This window comes from Schistocerca cancellata, chromosome 1 (genome assembly GCF_023864275.1).
Source record: "Schistocerca cancellata isolate TAMUIC-IGC-003103 chromosome 1, iqSchCanc2.1, whole genome shotgun sequence".
Classification (NCBI taxonomy): Eukaryota; Metazoa; Arthropoda; class Insecta; order Orthoptera; family Acrididae; genus Schistocerca; species Schistocerca cancellata.
In genome coordinates this window covers 299995108-300015001 of record NC_064626.1, presented here as the reverse complement: position 1 = coordinate 300015001, position 19894 = coordinate 299995108, and the positions used below count along the sequence as shown (strand labels likewise).

Here is a 19894-nt window from a genome sequence, read left to right as displayed (position 1 = left end):
CTAACTTGTTCCCAATCTCTAATGGCTGTACTGTTGATGGGATAATAAACTCTGATCTTCCTTCCTCTCAAGTAAACATGACCTTTCCATGGACACTATGATTTAGTTGTGCTTGTCAACTATTAGCATCTCTTCACCTTGCAATGACAGATTTATGTTACTGAGATGCTTAGTTAAGTCAGCTAGGAACTGAAACTGAATTTATTCCCCTTTCATTTCAAGAAAGACTTCTATTTCCTCAGAAATGGCAAAGAAAACATCAATAATTTTCCCCTGACCAAGCCAATAAATTCTCCAACTAAGGCAATGAATTTTGTGCTGTGTTAAGGTTATGTCCTACTCTGCTTCCGTATCTTCCAGTGTGATGTGCTCAGCATTACTGTTGACTGTTCTTCTTCCACTACGGTCACTTTTTTAGTTTCATTCTCGTGGTCTGGCTACTCGATACCATGACTGTGCACAAATTTATTCCTCTTGACTTTGTATCCAGGCAGTGTGATGCTGTAAGTGTGTGCCACACCACTTCTAACTACTGAATGATGAATCTTTCTTCAGCTATAATCATCTGTATTGTTCATACTATTTATATCAGTTGTGAAGACACATTCAAATATTAGTAACTTATAAACTTAAATGCATCAATCAATATATCCAATCACATTGAACTCAACCTAATATCTAAGATTTACAATCATCATTTGTCTTGAGCATTTACATTACCGTACGTCAGTTTTCCCTGAGGCATTCATGACACCTTCAAGGAGCGTCACCAAGGCAGGAACGTCCACGTCCAGCAAGTGCTACTGCACCCACTACATTACGCCTTGTCACTGCGTATGCACTGTCTCCACAGATCACAAATTGAGGTGCACAGAGCGGATATTTATCCTATACATAAAATGTTTCTTATAAATATGAACCATCTTTTCATGAGCTTGAACATCCTCAGTAGAACATAGGTCATTCTCGTGAATAAAACTTGTTGCACTAAAATTTGTTGTTGACAGTATTCTTCCTCCTGATAACTTTCTTATAGGTCTGTTTTACAATTTTTTAAAAATTATCTACATTCTGACATTGGTGGACTACACCTTTGTTGAAATCCAACCAGTCATTAAATCTTCAATAGATTACTTTGTGTGTCACTAAAAGAGCTTTTATATCTTTTAACTTTGGTTGTGTGCTATATGAATATATACATGAGGAGCTTCTGGGCTTCCTAATAATAACTTCCTCTATGTTCATTAAAACTTCAGATTGGTCAAGAATATCATTCTCAACTGTCATGTTTAAATTCCAAGTGTCTTAAAAACAACCTAAATACCTTTGTCAGTGTTAATATTCTCAGTTTCAATAGAGCAACTGGGTGTCCATTGCTGCCACTGACTGACTTAGGTTGGTTGGTTGATATAGAGGAGAGGACCAAACAGCAAGGTCATTGGCCCCAACGGATTAGGGAAGGAAATCTGCCATGCCCTTTCAAAGGAACCATCACCGTTTTTGCCTAAAGCAATTTAAGGAAATCAAGGAAAATCTAAATCAGGATCGCTGGACACGGATTTGAACCATCATCCTGTCGAATATGAATCCAGTGTGCCGCCTCGCTCAGTCTACTAAATGTGCCCTCAATGACATAAGATTACAATGAAAATTTGCATTGGTCACATGTGATGACAATTGTGCTTTTCTTTTGTAGTCTCTTTCTGAATCAGGAGATTTTTTTCTGCAGTAAACTCAACATTTTGTTATTACCTTGTTGAATAACACCAAGACCACCACAACCACCACCACCACCACCACGACCACGACCACCACCACCACCACCACCACCACCACGACCACCATCATCACCACCACATCTTCATTATGTTTTGCCATTTATTTTCAGTGGAGGGTTTTCTTTGTTGGATAAACAACAATAAATGTCAGTAGTAATTTTATTTTACTGTCCCACTGTCTGTGCATAATATATTGCAAGTTCTCCGAATTCCACTTCTGAAAAAGCCTCTTCAATAAATGCATTCTTAGCTTCATGCTCACCAATTTCTGATTATAAAGTAAAGGCAGAAAATTCTGGGTATTTCTCTCTCTCTCTCAACCATTGCTAATTTGGCTATCTTTCTGTGCATAAAGCACTAATCTCACGTCTTCATCATTTTCATTTATTGTGAATAATAGGCTGTTATTCCAGACACTACCATTTTTGTAATTCTTTTTCTATTGCAGCTTTCTTTGCCTGAGATATGGAATATGTGGCTTTATCTTCATCTTACAAGGTGGTGCTGCTACAACTATGGTTTCCTGTGAGAAAGGTTACTTACATCTACATGGATACTCTGCAAATCACATTTATGTGCCTGGTAGAGGGTTCATTGAACCACTGTCACAATTCTCTATTATTCCAATCTCGTATAGCGCGTGGAAAGAATGAACACCTATATCTTTCCATACGAGTTCTGATTTCCCTTATTTTATCATGGTGATCGTTCCTCCCTACGAAAGTTGGTGTCAACAAAATATTTTCACATTCCGAGGAGACAGTTGGTGAATGGAATTTCGTGAGAAGATTCCGTTGCAATGAAAAACGCCTTTCTTTTAATGATGTCCAGCCCAAATCCTGTATCGTTTCTGTGACACTCTCTCCCGTATTTCACGATAATACAAAACGTGCTGCCTTTCTTTGAACTTTTTCTATGTACACTGTGAGTTCTATCTGGTAAGGATCCCAAACCGTGCAGCAGTATTCTAAAAGAGGACGGACAAGCGTATTGTAAGCAGTCTCCTTAGTAGGTCTTACACCTGCAAAAGAATATGGTGAACTCGCTTGATGCACCTATCATCTCCCATTTTCTTTCTTGTGACAAATCACTTTCTTCTTTTTGTGTTGGTATGTAATATTCATTCTGATTAGTGATTATTCATACTTTCTTATATTAGTCTCCTCCTTTAACCACAGCCTGACAGTTCAGTTTTGTGGAAAATCAGATGCCAAAAGTGAATGAGGTCCATCTTATTGTATTCTTGTCATAAACTCCCGTTTCTCCTGTAATCATTTCAGTGTTGATCATTCATCAATTCCTGCCTCCATAGCTGACAGTCACCATGGCTGCCAAAGATTTTCCCTTGGTGGGAGGACTGATTTGAAGTGTATTCAGTCTTGCAATGACAGCTGAGGAGCTACATGACCGATTAGTAGTGTTTCCGAGGTCAACAAACAAGACGACAACTGGAAGAGCAGTTTCCTGTACACGTTCCCCTCTACAACACATCAAGTGATGCTATTGGCAGAGAGAGAGAGACAAAAGTTGTTCAGGTGTGATTGGCCTATCTAGGTCCAGAATGTGGAACTTGAACTTAATTTTAACCAATTTGATCTCATTATAATGTCCTCTTGTAAATTAGGTACCGCTGCAGCATCCATTGTAGATATTTACTCATCAGTTTTCACTTATAACAGCTCCTGAATCCTATTTGTTTATCATACTCTCCAAAAATGACCTTTCTTTAAAACCACTATGAAAACAAGGTATTTTTGTGGCTGTATTAAAAACACTCTGTAAAATTTCTTCAAAACACCACAAAGCTGACTTATTGAATCTACTAATACTTAAGTTATCTTGTTCATACCATTACTTCCTGTCCACCCTTTGCAAGACTGATGTAACAATGACAAAAGGCTGGAGGAACTTCACTGAATATTTGCTAAACACTCTTTTTCCAGATGAATCTGCAAATACGGGTAACAACTGTCAACCAAAGCTCCATGAGCAGATAAGTTCTGAATATAGTAACAATGATGTCCTGCTCCCACTTACTCAGGATGACGTAGTGGTTTTGATTGCAATTCTTAAACATGGGAAGGCACTGGGTCCAGATGGTATCTGTTTGGAAGTGATACAGAAAGTAGTTTGAATGATTGTGCCATTCTTAATACGTGTGTTGAACAAGATACTGAGATACAGCAGGGTACCAGAGACCTGGAAACCTGCATTTGCAATTAGTGTGACAAAAGGCCCTGATAAGGATCCCACAGAGCTGAAGAGCTATAGACAAATATGTTTAATACATTAGCACAAGTTCAGGAGTGTCTTCTATGCATGTGTCTTTAAAAACACAGAGTGCTCCAGGGTCTCAGCGCATGCCAGTTTGGCTTTTGCAAAGGTAAATCGATAGATTATACCATTAATCAGGCTCTTAAAATTGTAGACAGGGCAAACAGGAAATATTGTGCACAGTTGTGATCAACATCACAGGCACATTTGATAACTTAGAGTGACCTGCTATTTTGTCTAAGAAGTCTTCAGATCCCAAAATCCCTTCTATAAGAGTCACACAGTTGAGTGGCTTGCTGCACAGCAAAAGGCAAACAAAAAATAAATAAAAAACATAGGGCTGTCCACAAGGCTCAATATGTGGACATTATATTTTGGGACCTAACGATTGAGCTGCTGCTGGGACTGCTAGTTGGGGCTGATGAAGCAAATGGAGTTATGGCTTATGTTGATTATATCTTGGTAGTGATCTCTGGAGATAATAGACATGCAAGCTTGTAGCAAATGCAAACCACATGCTCTCGAGGAAGCATGGATGGTGTAGAAGCAATGCATTAACAATAGGTGCAAATAAAACTACATACATGCTGCTTGAGGGCAAAATCTCCCTACACAGGAGTCCAACTTTCATGTTAGATAACAACCCAATTACGAGAAGCACTGTATGCAGGTACTTAAAGTGTTTGCTCAACAACAGAAGATACTCCAATTCCTGTAGGTATCGTCTGCTTAAAGGCTGCGAAAATGATGTACAAAATTGCCATTTCTGTCATTGCCAGCTTATTCCTGGAGACTGTTCAACTGAACCACAATGCAATACTGATTTCAAAAAAGGATATTTGTGCTGAGAGCTGTACAATTGTATGTTCAGTCTCTACCAGATGATCACATTGTGCCAATTTGGTCACTGAGACATCAACATGAGTTCTCTATAATGCCCCTCAAAAACCACTGTAGTGCAGTTCTGCCTCTGAGATATGGACAGTTATAAGACAACATAGTCTTGAGGGAAGACATCAAGGAAGAAGGGATTACTGCCATAGGTCCCATGCAAATGCAGGAGAATGTCTCCCATGGCATAATACTGCTCCCACCAGCCTGTCTGTGGCTTGATTGCAATTGACCTAGTGTAGCAAAAATGAAATTCACCTGAAGAGCTGACATGTTTCCACTGATCAACAGTTGAATCCAGATGGTTCTGTGCCTACTGCAGTCATAATTGATGATGTTATTAGGTGCACCCGCATTGTGCTCTTTTGGCAAAGATGCCACAGATCATCTAATCTACTTATGAGCAGGCAAGAGACTGAATCCCACATTCTGTGAAGAGTCATGGATGTCCAACTATTTAGCTCCTAGTGGTAGTGTGCTGTCCCCTAACGCTTTCCATAGATACTCAAGAAAGTAGCATGTGAACATTCGACCAGCTTCAACATTTTTGAGATATTCATTCACATGCTCTGCGTAATAATAATGATCTGCTCTTTGTCAAAGTCATTTATCTCAATGGAATTTCTCATTTGCAGCCCATGTCATTGCTATGGTGATCTCCCATCCATGTCAGCTCTGCTTAAATACTTTTGTTACTGCATCATGTGCCTGCAACTCCACCACATGGCATCCAATGTTGCAATGGGTAGTTGTCATAATGTTGTGGCTTATCAGCGTATTACTTTCATGATAAAATTGATGTTTCTAGGTCAGTTGATTATCTATAAAATGTGCCTAAAAACTTGCAAATTGGGCTTGTGTTGCCATCAGACTTTTATTCTTCACCTTTTGTTCATTTTGTCCAACAGGCTGAAAGTACATTACTTTGGTTTTCAATAGGCTAATCATTAAATTTTCACTTTCAAAATGATAATGTTTTCGCTATGAAGTTCTGATTTCTTTTGAAGTTTACCAAGGACCAGATGTACATGGTGATGAATGGTTCATTATTTTTAGGACTTGGGAGGCCACTTCAATGTCTTATTATAATATATGGTCCCAATGTTGAGCTGTGTGCTACACCAAATTTTAGGGCTCATTCTGGATCTTTTCCTGTCAGTGATGTTACCTTTATTCACAATATTTCAGTGTCTATTTGTCATATATGACTAGTAATGTCAAAATACTTCCTCAAGATAAAGACTAAAAGCCTCAAGCTACACACTTGATTCAGTCAATATTTTGAAGAGTGTTGTATATAAAGTACATTGATACTGATATTGTTCCACTTTTCCTGAAACCATGTTGGAAATCCCCTAATGTATCCTTACCATCTAGCATGTATTTTATTACAACTTTTTTTTGACATGTTAATTTAAGGTGGAAACTGAGGAAATAGGTCTGCAGTTTCAGATAAGTTTATCATTTCCACATTTAAACAGTGGCTTGACAATTATCAACTTCGCGTTACTGGGAAATACACCTTTCCTGGACAATAGACAATTAAATGAACCAGTGATGATCTGTGATATGACCATTTACATCTGATAAAATAATGTTTCTACAAATAATAATTAAGTGGAGGGGGAGGAGTAACAACGTCGTAAAAAAACCAGGGTCCGTCCGGCTCCATATGGTAGCACCCTGTCATAGGGCCCCTGCCTAGGGTTACTAGGTGAAACCCAGCCAACGGTCTCAATGGCGGAAGAGGAACAATTTCCCAACGGCAGAGAGAGCGGAAGAGCTAACTCCAGGGCTTACTACCTTGGTTTTAATTTCGGATTCGGGGCAACCCGATCCCCCAATTTATTATCCAACAATTACTGCAAAGCATGATGGGAACGTCGTCAAAGATAGACACTACTCCAAGAGGTAGACCGAATGGCAAATCCTCCGTTGTTCGTAGAAACAATGCAAAGGGGTCAAAGGATTTTGGAGGACCCCAACCAACATGTATGCAGCCCTCAACACTGAAATTTAAGAAAGCAACTATGTTTGCAACCCTAAATGTAAACTCTCTAATTAAAGTAGGAAAATTGAAATTATTGATTGAAAAGCTGAACCAGAAAGAAATTTTAATATGTGCATTGCAAGAAACAAGGTTTTTAGATGAAACTGCTTTAGATTTTGAAAACTATCGTTTATTTAAAGGAAAACCAGGTAAAATCTTAATGAAACAAATGCCATACCTGGGAACAGCATTTCTGGTACATCACTCAATTTTAGATTCAGTTACTAACTTCTACTCGAGTTCTGAGAGACTATCCATTCTTGAGATTAAATGTAAAAACAAAGGATACTCTATAATCAACTGCCATGCACCCATAAACCAGGACAACAAAAATAACCCGGAGAAAGTTGAAGAATTTTGGGAGATACTTGAAATGGAACTGGATAGATGCTCAAAGAAGAACATAAAAATGTTAGTAGGCGATTTTAACGCACAAATAGGAAGGGAGAAAAAATACCATGGAACAGTAGGCCTCTTCCCAGGTCACAAAAGAACTTCAAAAAATGGAGAAAGGCTTATAGAGGTATGTAGGCATTTCAACTTGAAAATAATGACAACACATTTCAAAAAGCTGAGCCGAAAAACTAAAACATGGAGATCACCAAATCCACTTCTCGGAGAATTCCAAATTGACCATGTGGCTATCTCACTTCATTGTCAAGAAGAAATTCAAAACACTAAAGTGCTGAAAAGCCTTGATGTTGATTCAGACCACTATTTGACTACGATTAAATTCAGACCACTCCCATTTCGAAAAGAGAAGAAAACCTTTTACAAAATTCCAAAATATAACACAGAAACTTTAAAAAATGAAGAAATTAAACAACGGTTTCAAAGAGCATTGCACAAAGATAGCGATGGCGTATCCACAATAAATAAGGAAGCGGGATGGGAGGAGATCAAAAACGAAATAGTTGAAATAGCAAAAGAAAATTGTCTCGTGAAAAGAGTAAGAAGACATCCATGGTGGGACAATGAATGTGATGAGAACCTGGAGAAGAGACAGAAATTGTGGCAGAAATGGAACTCCACAAAAGATCCTCAAGATCTTGACAATTTTAAAATCCAGAGAAGAGAAACAGCTAAGCTTTTCCGTAATAAAAAAAGAAGACAATTTCAGGATAACCTAGAACAGATTGAGGAAGACTTTAAAAGAAATAATTCTAGAGATTTCTACAAAACTTTTAGAAAACAGCTAACCAAATACCAATCCCCAAATTTATGTTTTAAAGATGAAGAGAACAAGCTAGGTTTGACAAACAAGACTAATTGTGAAATATTAGCAAAATATTTCGAGAATCTACTAAATTGTGAACCACCCAAAGATAAAATGAGTTTTGAAAACCACCGAAATACTAATACCGAGTCAAAACCTCCAGACGCTGAAGAAATAAAACACATAATACACAGTCTAAAAAACAATAAAGCCCCAGGTGAAGACTCCATAGTACCAGAAATCCTAAAAATAATGGATACCAACCTCCCACAAGTTTTGGAACATATGTTTAAGAAGATCTGGGACGAAGAAAGAATTCCTGAAGACTGGCAGTGTGCCCTGATACACCCACTACACAAAAAGGGGGATAAGATGAATGTTAATAATTATAGAGGGATCTCGCTACTACCAGTAGGATACAAAATTTTGTCAAGGAAATTACTTCAAATCGTGGAGCCAGTTCTGGATAAAAAAATAGGTGAATATCAAGCAGGTTTTAGACAAGGTAGATCCTGTGTTGAACAAATATTTAACCTGAAAACACTAATTCGTTACAGAATCTCAAGAGGCCAGAGATTTGCAATAGTATTTGTAGATTTCAAAAAAGCATACGACTCGGTAGATAGAGAAACATTACTGAAAGTATTGGAAGAATTTGGGGTCGATAAGAAAACAATTCAAATTATCAAACAGACGCTAACAAACAGTAAGGCCAAAGTTAAATTTATGGGTGAAATTTCAAGGAAGTTCGAAATTAAAACAGGTGTTAGACAAGGTGATGGTTTATCCCCAATCCTCTTCAACTGCGTACTGGAAAAGATATTGAGAATATGGAAAGAAGAACTTAAAGGCACCAAGAATGACATCAGAATTGGAACAAAAAAAGAAAAAAATAGAAGTGGACTGTTTAGCTTTTGCAGACGATCTGGCAATAATTACAGAAAACGAAGAAATAGCTCAGAACTACTTGGAGAAACTACAAGAAGTTTCGGCCAGAGCTGGACTGCAGATTTCATTTGAAAAAACCGTGTATATGTCTAATCATAGAAATAACAAGAAAAATCTTATTACTAAATACGGCAATATTAAGAGAGTAGAAAAATTTAAGTATTTAGGTGAAATAATTCAAGTGAATGGTTTAGACAAGAGTGCAAACCAGGCGAGAGCAAGGAAAATGGAATTTGCTTTTCAAAAAACCAAAGACATATATAACAAAAAAAACATTTCGATTCAAGCTAAATTAAGACATTATAAAACTGTCATTAGACCAGAATGCCTGTATGCATCGGAGTGCCTAACTCTTAACAAAAAGGGGGAAATAGAAAACATGGAAAAGAAAGAAAGGAAAATTTTGAGAAAAATATTAGGACCGAGAAAGATTGGAGAAGAGTACAAGCTAAAGAGTAATAAGGAAATATACAAAACTATTGAGAAAGTGAGTGAGGCAATGCGTAAACGCAGACTAACGTTTTATGGTCACCTGTCGAGGATGGATGGAAACAGACTAACAAGAAAAGTGTTTGAACATAGTAACAGGAACGAAAAAACCAACAATAAATGGATACAGATGGTGAAAAAGGACTTGGCCTATTTTAATGTCACCCGTGAGTCAATCAGGGACAGGGAAAAGTTTAGACAAATAGTGAACGAAATTAAGTGTTTTCCAGAAGAAACGAAACTAAAGAATAATAACAGGAAATGGTCGGAAGAGCGGAGGAGGAACCACTCGAAAATGATGAGGAAATATTGGGAAGAGAGAAAAAAAGATCAAAAAGCCGGGCAAGTGAATTGTTGAACGTGGTCCAAAGATGGCCGAAATCGAAAGAAGAAGAAGAATTAAGTGATCTTTATTTGTGTAGCTTACTTTTTTTAAATAGGAATAGAGAAACTCTGTCTCACCCTCAGAACTTTTTTTCTTCACCTTTTTTATCAGCTGGAGAACAGGCTTTGTATCTATGAGGGTACTTCAAAAAATAGGTTACACATCACTATGGTAGGCCAAGTAAGTTTTACTAAATGCTGCACTAAACATCAAAGTGCTACAGATGTTTTCCAATATAGTCACCAAGGCTCCGTTAACAAGTCAGAAAATTCTGCCATTTGAGAAATGCTGCGTGAATGTTCTCATTGTTGGAAAGTCTTTTTCTCCCAGATGTTTCTCCTTGATTTCACGAATATTGTCATCTGTGGTCAATGTCAATGGCCTTCCTTCCCAATCACCATCACCCATGTCTGTGCAGCCTTGATCAAATTGTTGGCACCATTTCTCTATAGCTGGTTACAAAATTGCATTTGATCCATATACTGCCAGAAATTCACAGTAAATCGCTGCACAATTTAGAATGGTACTGTCCAGGGTATTTAAACTTTGAAATAAGTTTCCAGTGGATTGTGCCATTTCATTTGAACACTGTGATTGTCCATACTGCAGCAGAACTGTCTCTGCAAGAAACTACGAACATGTACTCTCTTCTGACAAAGTCTTAGTCCTGTTGCACTGAGGTCTTAGCATGGTATGATATTTCTGAAGTTCCTAGGAACCTCAGGAATCTGTCATAGTTATAACTGATGAGTTGGGGGTGCACTGTTTTTTTTTTTTTTTTTTAAAGTCGCTTTCCACGACATCTATAAAATAATCATTCAAAAAAATTATTTACTGTAACTGGATCACTTACATGTTAACTTTTTAAGTTATTTTTATATCATTGATTTTATTTCTAGATTGGTTGTCCTTTGACTATAGATCAGCAAGATTTTACAAAACAATCTGACCTTTGTCTCTGTGAGTTTACATTTTCAGTTTTTAGTCTCTTTATTTTTGTGTTTGTTTTTCTGGTGTTTATACTGCCTGTAATAGCTCTTGATGCATATTTGAATTTGTATATCTATGTAGCCCATACATTCTTCCATTTTCCCTTTCAGCTATTTAGTATTAACATCTAATGTTACATGTTTCATGTACAACATTGATATTTTGTTGAGATTTACTTCCATTAAAGGAAATGTGCTGTCAGAGTGTCCAGTTAAAGTATCTATGAATTTTTTCCCACTTACTGTCTACTTCTTTAGTCTGATACACTGCTTGCCAGGTTTCCTACCACAAGCTGTGTCTAGGTCAATGTTAGTCTCGGAGAGTATTTTCTTGTACCTCCATACTTTCTTACATCAATCATTGCACCCTATTTCTAATATTTGGCTTGAGCTGTCAGAGATATGGCCATTTGTAGTATCTACTAAGATAATGTTTTCACAATTAGTAATTATGTGATTTATTGCTGTGGCACTTGTATTACTTATTCTAGGTGGATACATACGAGGAACAGAGTCTGTACAATAGAATACCCCTAAATTTTCTTACATCCATCATTGCAATCTATTACTAATATCCGGTGTAAGCTGTCTGAGATATGACCATTTGGAGTGTCTACTAAGATAATGTTTTCACAATTAGTAATTATGTGCTGTGGCACTTGTGTTACTTATTCTATGTGGATACATGCAAGGAACAGTTTGAGTCCATGCTATAGAATGCAGTCTGTGAAGTATCTGGGTTTTTTTTTTTTTTTTTTTTTTTTTTATATGCCCTCCAAGGCATTAACGTTTATTCATCTGCATCTGGTTTCAGCAAACTGAAGAGAGATTCTGGTCCCGCATATGAACCAGTAACCATCAGCGACACTGATCGTCTCCTTTTACAAAAGGATGAAGAGGTGAGTTCTGGGTAGAGCTTAGGTTTGTTAAACAATGGTTAGTAATATTGGGATATTTTTCTACAGCAATTTGGAAATGTAAAACGAGGAAGTGATTCACATATGAGAGAGAGAGAGAGAGAGAGAGAGAGAGAGAGAGAGAGAGAGAGAGAGAGAATATGGACATGTGTAACTGCATAATCACTTATACTCAGTTAAAAGCTGGATCCATCTTTGTTTGCATTTATTTGTATCAGTTTCTGTCATGGAAATGCTTCTGATTGCATGGTGCCTCTTAACCCTCTGAAAGATAGTTAAATATGAAGCTCCCTTAGAGGTGTAGTGACTTTGTAGGCTCTTGACAACATTTTTTAACAACTGGTGAATGCAGTGTTTCATGGGCAAACAACACTTATTTATAAGACAATGACAGAATTATCCAACCTTTGGATCTGTTGTATATTAGAAACATAACATTCATAGAATACTGAAACTGTGTTAAGATCAGAGATGGTTTGCAATTTTCAATAGAAGCACGATAGGCTGAAGCTCTGTAGCATACATGAGAATTTTGCAAGAAGAAAACTTTCTGTACTAATACAGCTTAAACCAGCAAAAAAAGGAAATATGTTATTTTGGTGGCACTATAGCATTTCTAACGAAGTAGTAACACATTTTGGTGATAAAAAAGACTCCCTCTTCTAGTTTGTTTCTTGATCAGTCAGTGACTGAAAGTATGTCTTCCCCAAGTCACTTAAATATGTAGTACTAACCACTACCCACAAAAGTGGAGATACTAATGACAGATCTATTTTATTCCCTCAAATCTTCACATTTGTTTGCGAAAGACTGCAACTAAATACTGACACATTGACAGTTGTCAATTGCCTCTCAGTCTGACTCCTGCAAAATAAAGATCTTGCAGAGCTAAAGAAAGAAATTATTTCACTGGTATTTTCTGTGACTTTTGATTGTGTAGACCACTACTCCAGCACTGTCCTGTAATGTATACAAGTGTTACATAACTGTGAAGCACAATCATTTCATACCCCTTGGGGAAAGGCAAAAACAAAAGCAATTAATTTCACTATTTTCTCTGGACAGATTCGGCGCATGCAGGACATGCTAACACAAATGCAAGAGAGGCTAAAGGCAACAGGTGCAAGCCCAATGTTTCGTCAAATGAGTCCAGGTCGGCAGTCATCTCAAGAACCACAGGACAGTGTTGTTAATGTCTGAAACTGAAGATGATAATTTGTGTATTTAAATAATCAAATATTCTGTGTTGAAGATTTTGTATGTAGAATTGTTCGACTGTTTTATATGTATACATGTCAGCTTTGAATGGATTGTACTCAGTTGTTATGTAAAGAAATATTTATAATTTTTTTTATTTCCTTTTATGCTACTTGTAATTAGAGGCTATCAGTTGACCAATTGCCAATGGATGAGAAGAGTATAGTTTAGTTAATTCAAATAGCAAGTATACATATTTTGTCAGTGTTCTTTGACTGGAAGTGATACACAGCAAGCAGAGACCTCAAATAACTGAAAATCTATAATACGATGAAATATCCTGTCTTCCTCCTCCCTTTTCGCCTTTCATTTCATTTTTAATTAATGTTATAATCTTTAAAATGGCACACTGAAAGATTTGTTGGGATAAAACATTGTGACTTGTAAATAGGAAAGGAAACTGTTCAGTCAAATGAAGAAAAGCCCAATTTAACAATAGAATAATACAGATCACAAATATCTCTCCTTCAGTTAGCAAATACTCTCTCTCTCTTAAACAAGACAGAAAATATATATTTCAACTTTCAGAAATTGCACACACACACACACACACACACACACACACACACACACACACACACTTGAAAACTGCCTCTCTAGGCAGTCTTATTTAAGAAAGCTTTGATGGAGGAAGCTTTATTTTGCATTTTATCCAGTCTCATATTCCAGTTTTTTCTCATTCATTATGTAATGAAGATTGTATTTATATGGAAACAAGCCCTGTTGTCGATGAACAAAATGAGAAGAATAACGAAGTATTTCCTTATGTTAAGCCAAGCACTAGTAGAGTTCAGTTAATTTAAGAAAAGACAAAAGTATCTGAATATTTTTTGCCACTTCCATTAGACTGACTTTCTTATGATCTCAGGATCAGAGATAAGGCCTATAAGTAAGAACAGTATATTTCTTAAAGTTGAAAGTTCGTTGATCAGCGCATTATCTGATAAAAATCTGTCACAATAACTGTTCCATGTTGTTTATATTTTGTTTTCATTTGAATGCTCTAAGCTTCTCTTGTTAGCAGCACATCATCAGTATTCAAGAATCTGAATCTCAACTATTCCACCACAGTTTCCTCTCTTAATGCTCACCTGCAACCAGCTTGTCTCAGTTTGGATTTTGGTGAACCTTTGTTCTTCCCCTTGAATTTCAGAATAAAATTCAGTTGTTAGTTGTGCAACAGACAACTGGATTTTATTTTGAAATACAAACCATAGTTGCTGAGAAAATAACAGCCATGAATGAAACATATTACATTTTTTTTCTTTCCTCTGCTCTCTTCCATTCTTTCTACTCTTGCTTTTCACTGTTTTCATGACACAACTAAATGACTTAGTGTGTTGATTAATTATGCTCAAATTTGTTTTTGTTTGATATTACCCTCCTGTGTCAAATACCGTTACTTTCACACTGTGCATATTTACTTATGGAACTTTTAGAGATAATGCTTGTTTTGGTCGTGTTGTGATATATATTTATTAAAAAGGTATGTGCTCCCAATCCCATCAAGAGGGACAATCCTCAGTGACACAGAATGAGATAAAATTCTACATTGCCACAGGGATGTAGCTCTGAACGAATAATTCTGTAGTATACATTAACTGTAACTTAAAAGCAACATATTACGGTAGCTACCATAGGAACTTGCTGCATCCTACTCAGAACTTAAAATGGTACAAATTACTGGTTTATGCAATTAAGAGACATGAATATTTTCCTAATTATGCAGTTCAGCTTATGTTTATCAACAGCTACCTAATTACAGTACAAAAGAATAATGTAGAATACTTAACAATGTCACACCATATCTTGCAGTATGACAATAAAAAAGAAAGGTGTGAGGAAGGAAGCAGGAATACGACAAAAAAGAGAAGTGGCAAGATTTCATTTCAAAAATGATTCCAAGAAATGAATCGTGATTCAAATAGAGGCTAATGAAGGAAAGAAGGGCATTACATAATATTAATAAGCACTATGAAATATGAAAATGAGATTTTTAACAGCAAAATGATGTGTATTTTATACTGATTTCACTTAGGAGAGTACTTACAAACAAACAAACAAAAACAAAAGTAAGTGATGAATAGCTGATATGAAAATGCAAGAATGAGGTATCACCACCAGGAATAATGAGTTCTTGTACCTACTCCTGATTATAGCAAAGTTTTCACTACAATCTTCCTCAATATGCTGCAGTCGTTTAATGATAGTACAAATCATGATCACAGTAAGTTTTGGCCTTTAAGCTGCTGTTCTTTCCCTCTTGATTAAGAAACCTGTTGTTCTGAAAACTAATGCTGTGTTCCACTTAAAGAGTTCATGCTGTCAATCCTGGGGTTGTATCTTGTGAAGGTAAGTAGGGGTCAGCCTTTGTGTCCATTTGTGGTTTCAGTAATTTAATGAATTAAATTCCCCCTTTGATACATATAACCTCAATGAACACTATATTTATTTGCCCTTTGAATCTACAATAGCATTGTATACTATAGACATTGGATTATTCATGATACTGTGTTAATGTACTGGATTGATATAAGAATTTCCTTCAATAATTACTTCAGCCAAACTTCTGGTGTAAATCTAAACCAAATATAAAACGTAGCTTATATATCTGAAAATACAGATTTATAAACTGGATCTGAATGCACTACTTTATAAGTATGAATATTCTGTCACTGAGCACGAGCAGTGTCTCTGTAAACATTACTACTTTTTTTCCCCTGTTTTGTTTGTAAAGAGCTTTAAATCTTTGCATTTATAGGCTTTGGAAGACTGTTAAGAAGTTTTAAGCCCATGTGAAATCTCTTCTGGAAGAACTCAGTATTAGTGTGGGTCACATGAAACTTTTTGTTAAACCAAGTATTATGTTTGTGAATACCAGTTTCTTTGCAGCCTTTATCATCTTTCTCTGTTACACTTATTTTAAGTAGTATAAATGTCTACCTAAGGTATGTACATGATAGGGAGCATATATTAAATGCTGCGAGGGCAGGTTCACTTGAAGCTATTATTTTACTTCAGCTCATTACTTAAGGGGCTCTGTTTTAGATTATGAGTGAAACCATAGAATTTCTTCAGAATATAATACCATAATTTAAATGAGACTCAATATGAACATAGTAAGTACTGTACAAATAACTGTGATGATAGTAGTAAAGGATTCAAAGCTCTTGAGATGCAACCCTCTAGGTGCAGTCATATAACGTAACCAAGCTTCTGACTATGCCGTATTTGATTATACCTTCATCTAATAGTATACAGATTGCTGCTTAGTATTTCACAAACACCAACTGATTTTTGATTGCTGAAGAATGAGTTGATCCACTTGTTAATATGTCCCTGCATACTATAAAATTTTAACTTAGTTTTCTGTTTTCACCAACCACATCACATCAAAAGCTTTACACAAATTTAAAAAAATAAGCTAGCTGTTCGCTGTTTATGGTCCATCAGACTTAATATGCAGTTGATGCAATCGTGTGTTGTCTGTGTTGATTTTGCCTTCTGAATCCACATTGTGATCTATGATATATATAATTTTTAATCCATAAAAGATATGACATCCATGTACATAATCCTCTTTCATATGTAAGAGGAAATACCAATCAGCCCATAAGTTATTCACACTATGGTTTCTCACTATTCTTATACACAGCCTTTACTTTTGATGTTTTCAGTTACTCTAAAAAATGGCCTGTTTATAAAGAATAATTACATACATGTGCTCTTGAGTTATGTTTTGGACACACATCTCCAAAATTACTGAAGAGGTGACATCAATACCAGCTTAATTTGTCTTCTAGTTCTCTTATATATTTCACAACTTCATCACTAATAACAAAGCTAAAAAACATAGTTCAATTCAACTTTATACTTGGTAGATGCAAGTTTCATCATTAAATTTATGTTTAGCATATTGTCTATAATACCAATAAAGTAGTTTTCAAACAGGCCACTGTTTAAGGATTGCTTACCATTGTATTGTTTTGTGTTAATGGAATATTTGTACAAATGTTGCTATCTTCAACGGTTTCACTTTTTCCAAGATTCTACTTTACCTAGTTTTTATGTAACTACCATTGTGAATTGATTTAGTAAACTGTATTGCAGAATTCATTGTCTAGGTTACTGGAAGCAAGTAATTATGGTGCTGCAAAGTTGTGCAAAAGTCTATTTCTCCAAAAGGAGGTTATATTGGTAATGTCGTTCAGTTAGTAATATTAGTATTGCTTGTTATATTTTGTTTTTGTGGGAAACTTTATTATGAATTAAAATAACGAATTCTATGCAGCAGCTAATTTTTTCAGCCACATAATTTGTTTCTGAGATACTTCTCTGTCTTATAAAGCAGTAGACTAAAAAATAACCTGTGGGGAAATACTGAATAAAGTCAGCAGTCACAATTAGTTGTAAGTGTTTGAAGTGAAGGTTGTGGCAATGGGTACCACTTTAAATAAAGTAAAGGGACTGACTTTTACTAGTAGATCTCTTATTGCAAAGTCTCTTGGGTTAGATTTCCAACTTCATAATACGTTACTTAATACAGGTTTAGTAGAGTCATCATAAAGTTAATCAATGAAATAACACAAAACATTTTAGCCATGGGTAAAATTTTTATAAGTATACTGGAACATAATAAAGGGTTTTCTTGATTAGAAATAATGCAGAGTAACCTTTCTATATAAAGGTGCCTTATTTTCACTTTGTATACAAATCTTTTAAAGTTAATGACATGATACTATAAAAGAGTTGTTTTTTGATCAACATTTGTAGATATGTACTGTATTTATCTTAATGACAATGGATTTTGTGCATAGTCTGTAAATTATGTGATATTAGAACATTTAGGAGCACTATGGTGTAAGTGTGTGTATTATAAGGCTGATGTATATGTAAATTATGTGCTGTACAGGACCAGAAGGACTCATTTTTGTACATTTTTATTCCCTCTTTTTAACTTTTTAATGCTAAAAATTTCATACCAATATAATTTTGACTGATCTAGCATTTTGGATAACCTTGCTATTTGTATTGTGAATTTGCAGATTATGTATTAAATAGTTAACTTATATGATATTAAGATTTATTTCCTCACTTCATCAGATGCCATCACCAATTAATTATCTTGTGAGAATGATTCTCATCAGATCGAACATTGTCAACATCCTGCTAATTGAAAACATCACCACTAAGGCAAATTTTCAGCATTACTACTAATTCCATTAAAAAAAGCAAGTGGCCACTGCATGTGGAACCATTCACACACATGTACATTTATCCATACTCTGCAAACGGCTGTGAAATACATGGAGAGTACTTTCCACTGTGAGCTTTAATACGAGGGCTGTTCAATAAAGAATGATCCCAATTTTTTTATGGTCATAATTTCTTGCCCTAAAATTTAATCTTATGATATTATGTTAGCTTAATGTGCAACAAACACACTGTAGTAGTTTCATTGTTGGAACTCCTGGTTCCCACCTGTGAGAGGCACACAAGGTGAGACATGTTCAGTATCGCCTACCGCTGCAGTGGAGGTAACATGTGAGGAACAATATATGGCTTTGCAATTCTGCTTTCAACTCAACAAATCTTCAGTTGAGGGTTATACAATGTTACACAATCCTATGGAGAGTCTGTGCTTCCCTACAGCATAGCTCAAAGGTGGTTTAAAACGTTTAAAGAGGGGAGACAATCAATTTCAAAGGAAGGTGGACCTGGTGCTCCAGTTACTGCTCTTACGGAAGATAACATCAACACTGCTGCTGTCACTGTGAGAGAGGATTGACAAATTACCTTAAGATCACTTCTGAAATACTAAACATTTCATTGGGTGCCACCCACACCTCAGTGACAGAAAAATTGCATACGACATGTGTTTGTGCGCAATGGGTTCCAAGACTGTTGATTCCTGAACAAAAGGACATTCACGCGCAGATCTGCATACAGTTAAAGTTGACATTAAAGTGAAATCTGGAGTTTCTTTCAAATGTAATCACTGCTGATGAAACTTGGCTACATCATTTTGACCCTGACAGAAAATAGCAAAGCTTAGTGTGGAAATCTCTTTCATCACCAACCCCCAAAAAACGAAAGTGATTGCTTTTACTGGGAAAGTTGGTCATCTAAGTCTTTGATATTCATGGAATGGTTTATCAGCATGTTGCACCTGCACATACATCAGTAACAGGACAATACTACAGGGATGTCCTGAAAACATTGCAAGTCCATATGAGGTGCAAAAGACCATATTTCTGTGAGAGCAGGCTGGATGCTGCACCACAATAATGTCACATATTGTCAATGTTGCTGCTGAATATCTTGCAAAAACCAACATGAAGTGCACTCCTCACCCTCCCTATAGTCCAGATTTAGCTGTGGCTTTTTTATTTTCCCTAACATGAAGAAACACCTTCGTGGGAGGCATTATCAATCATCAGAAGCAATGGTGAAGGCGATTTTGAAGGACCTCTCAAAAAAATGGTTTCCAACATGTATTTGAAGACTGGCAGAAACACTGGGACAAGTGCCTCACATTCATGGGAGACTACTTTGAGAAGGGCCATCAAAATTATAAGGATGAGTAAAGGTATGTTAAAAAAAAAAAATGATAATTCTTTATTGAACAGCCCTCGTATATTCCTAGATTACTCACTTAATACTGGTTCTTGAAACTTTGTAAGTAGATTTTCATGGGATA

General features: G+C 36.1%; 1 protein-coding gene across 4 annotated transcripts in view; it reads left to right on the top strand.

Moving 5' to 3' along the window:
- LOC126172041 (septin-2) overlaps positions 1-18985 on the top strand; it is a 347483-nt gene extending 328498 nt beyond the window's left edge. For 3 of the 4 annotated variants that reach the window (XM_049920849.1, XM_049920848.1, XM_049920847.1), the window contains exons 8-9: positions 11835-11919; positions 13003-18984. In XM_049920849.1, coding sequence (XP_049776806.1) covers positions 11835-11919; positions 13003-13137 — 220 coding nt within the window. In that variant the 3' untranslated portion in view covers positions 13138-18984. Of the gene's footprint in view, positions 1-11834; positions 11920-13002 lie in introns of all 4 variants that reach the window. The other variant, XM_049920846.1, reaches the window with a different exon arrangement.
- The last annotated feature ends 909 nt before the right edge of the window (positions 18986-19894 follow it).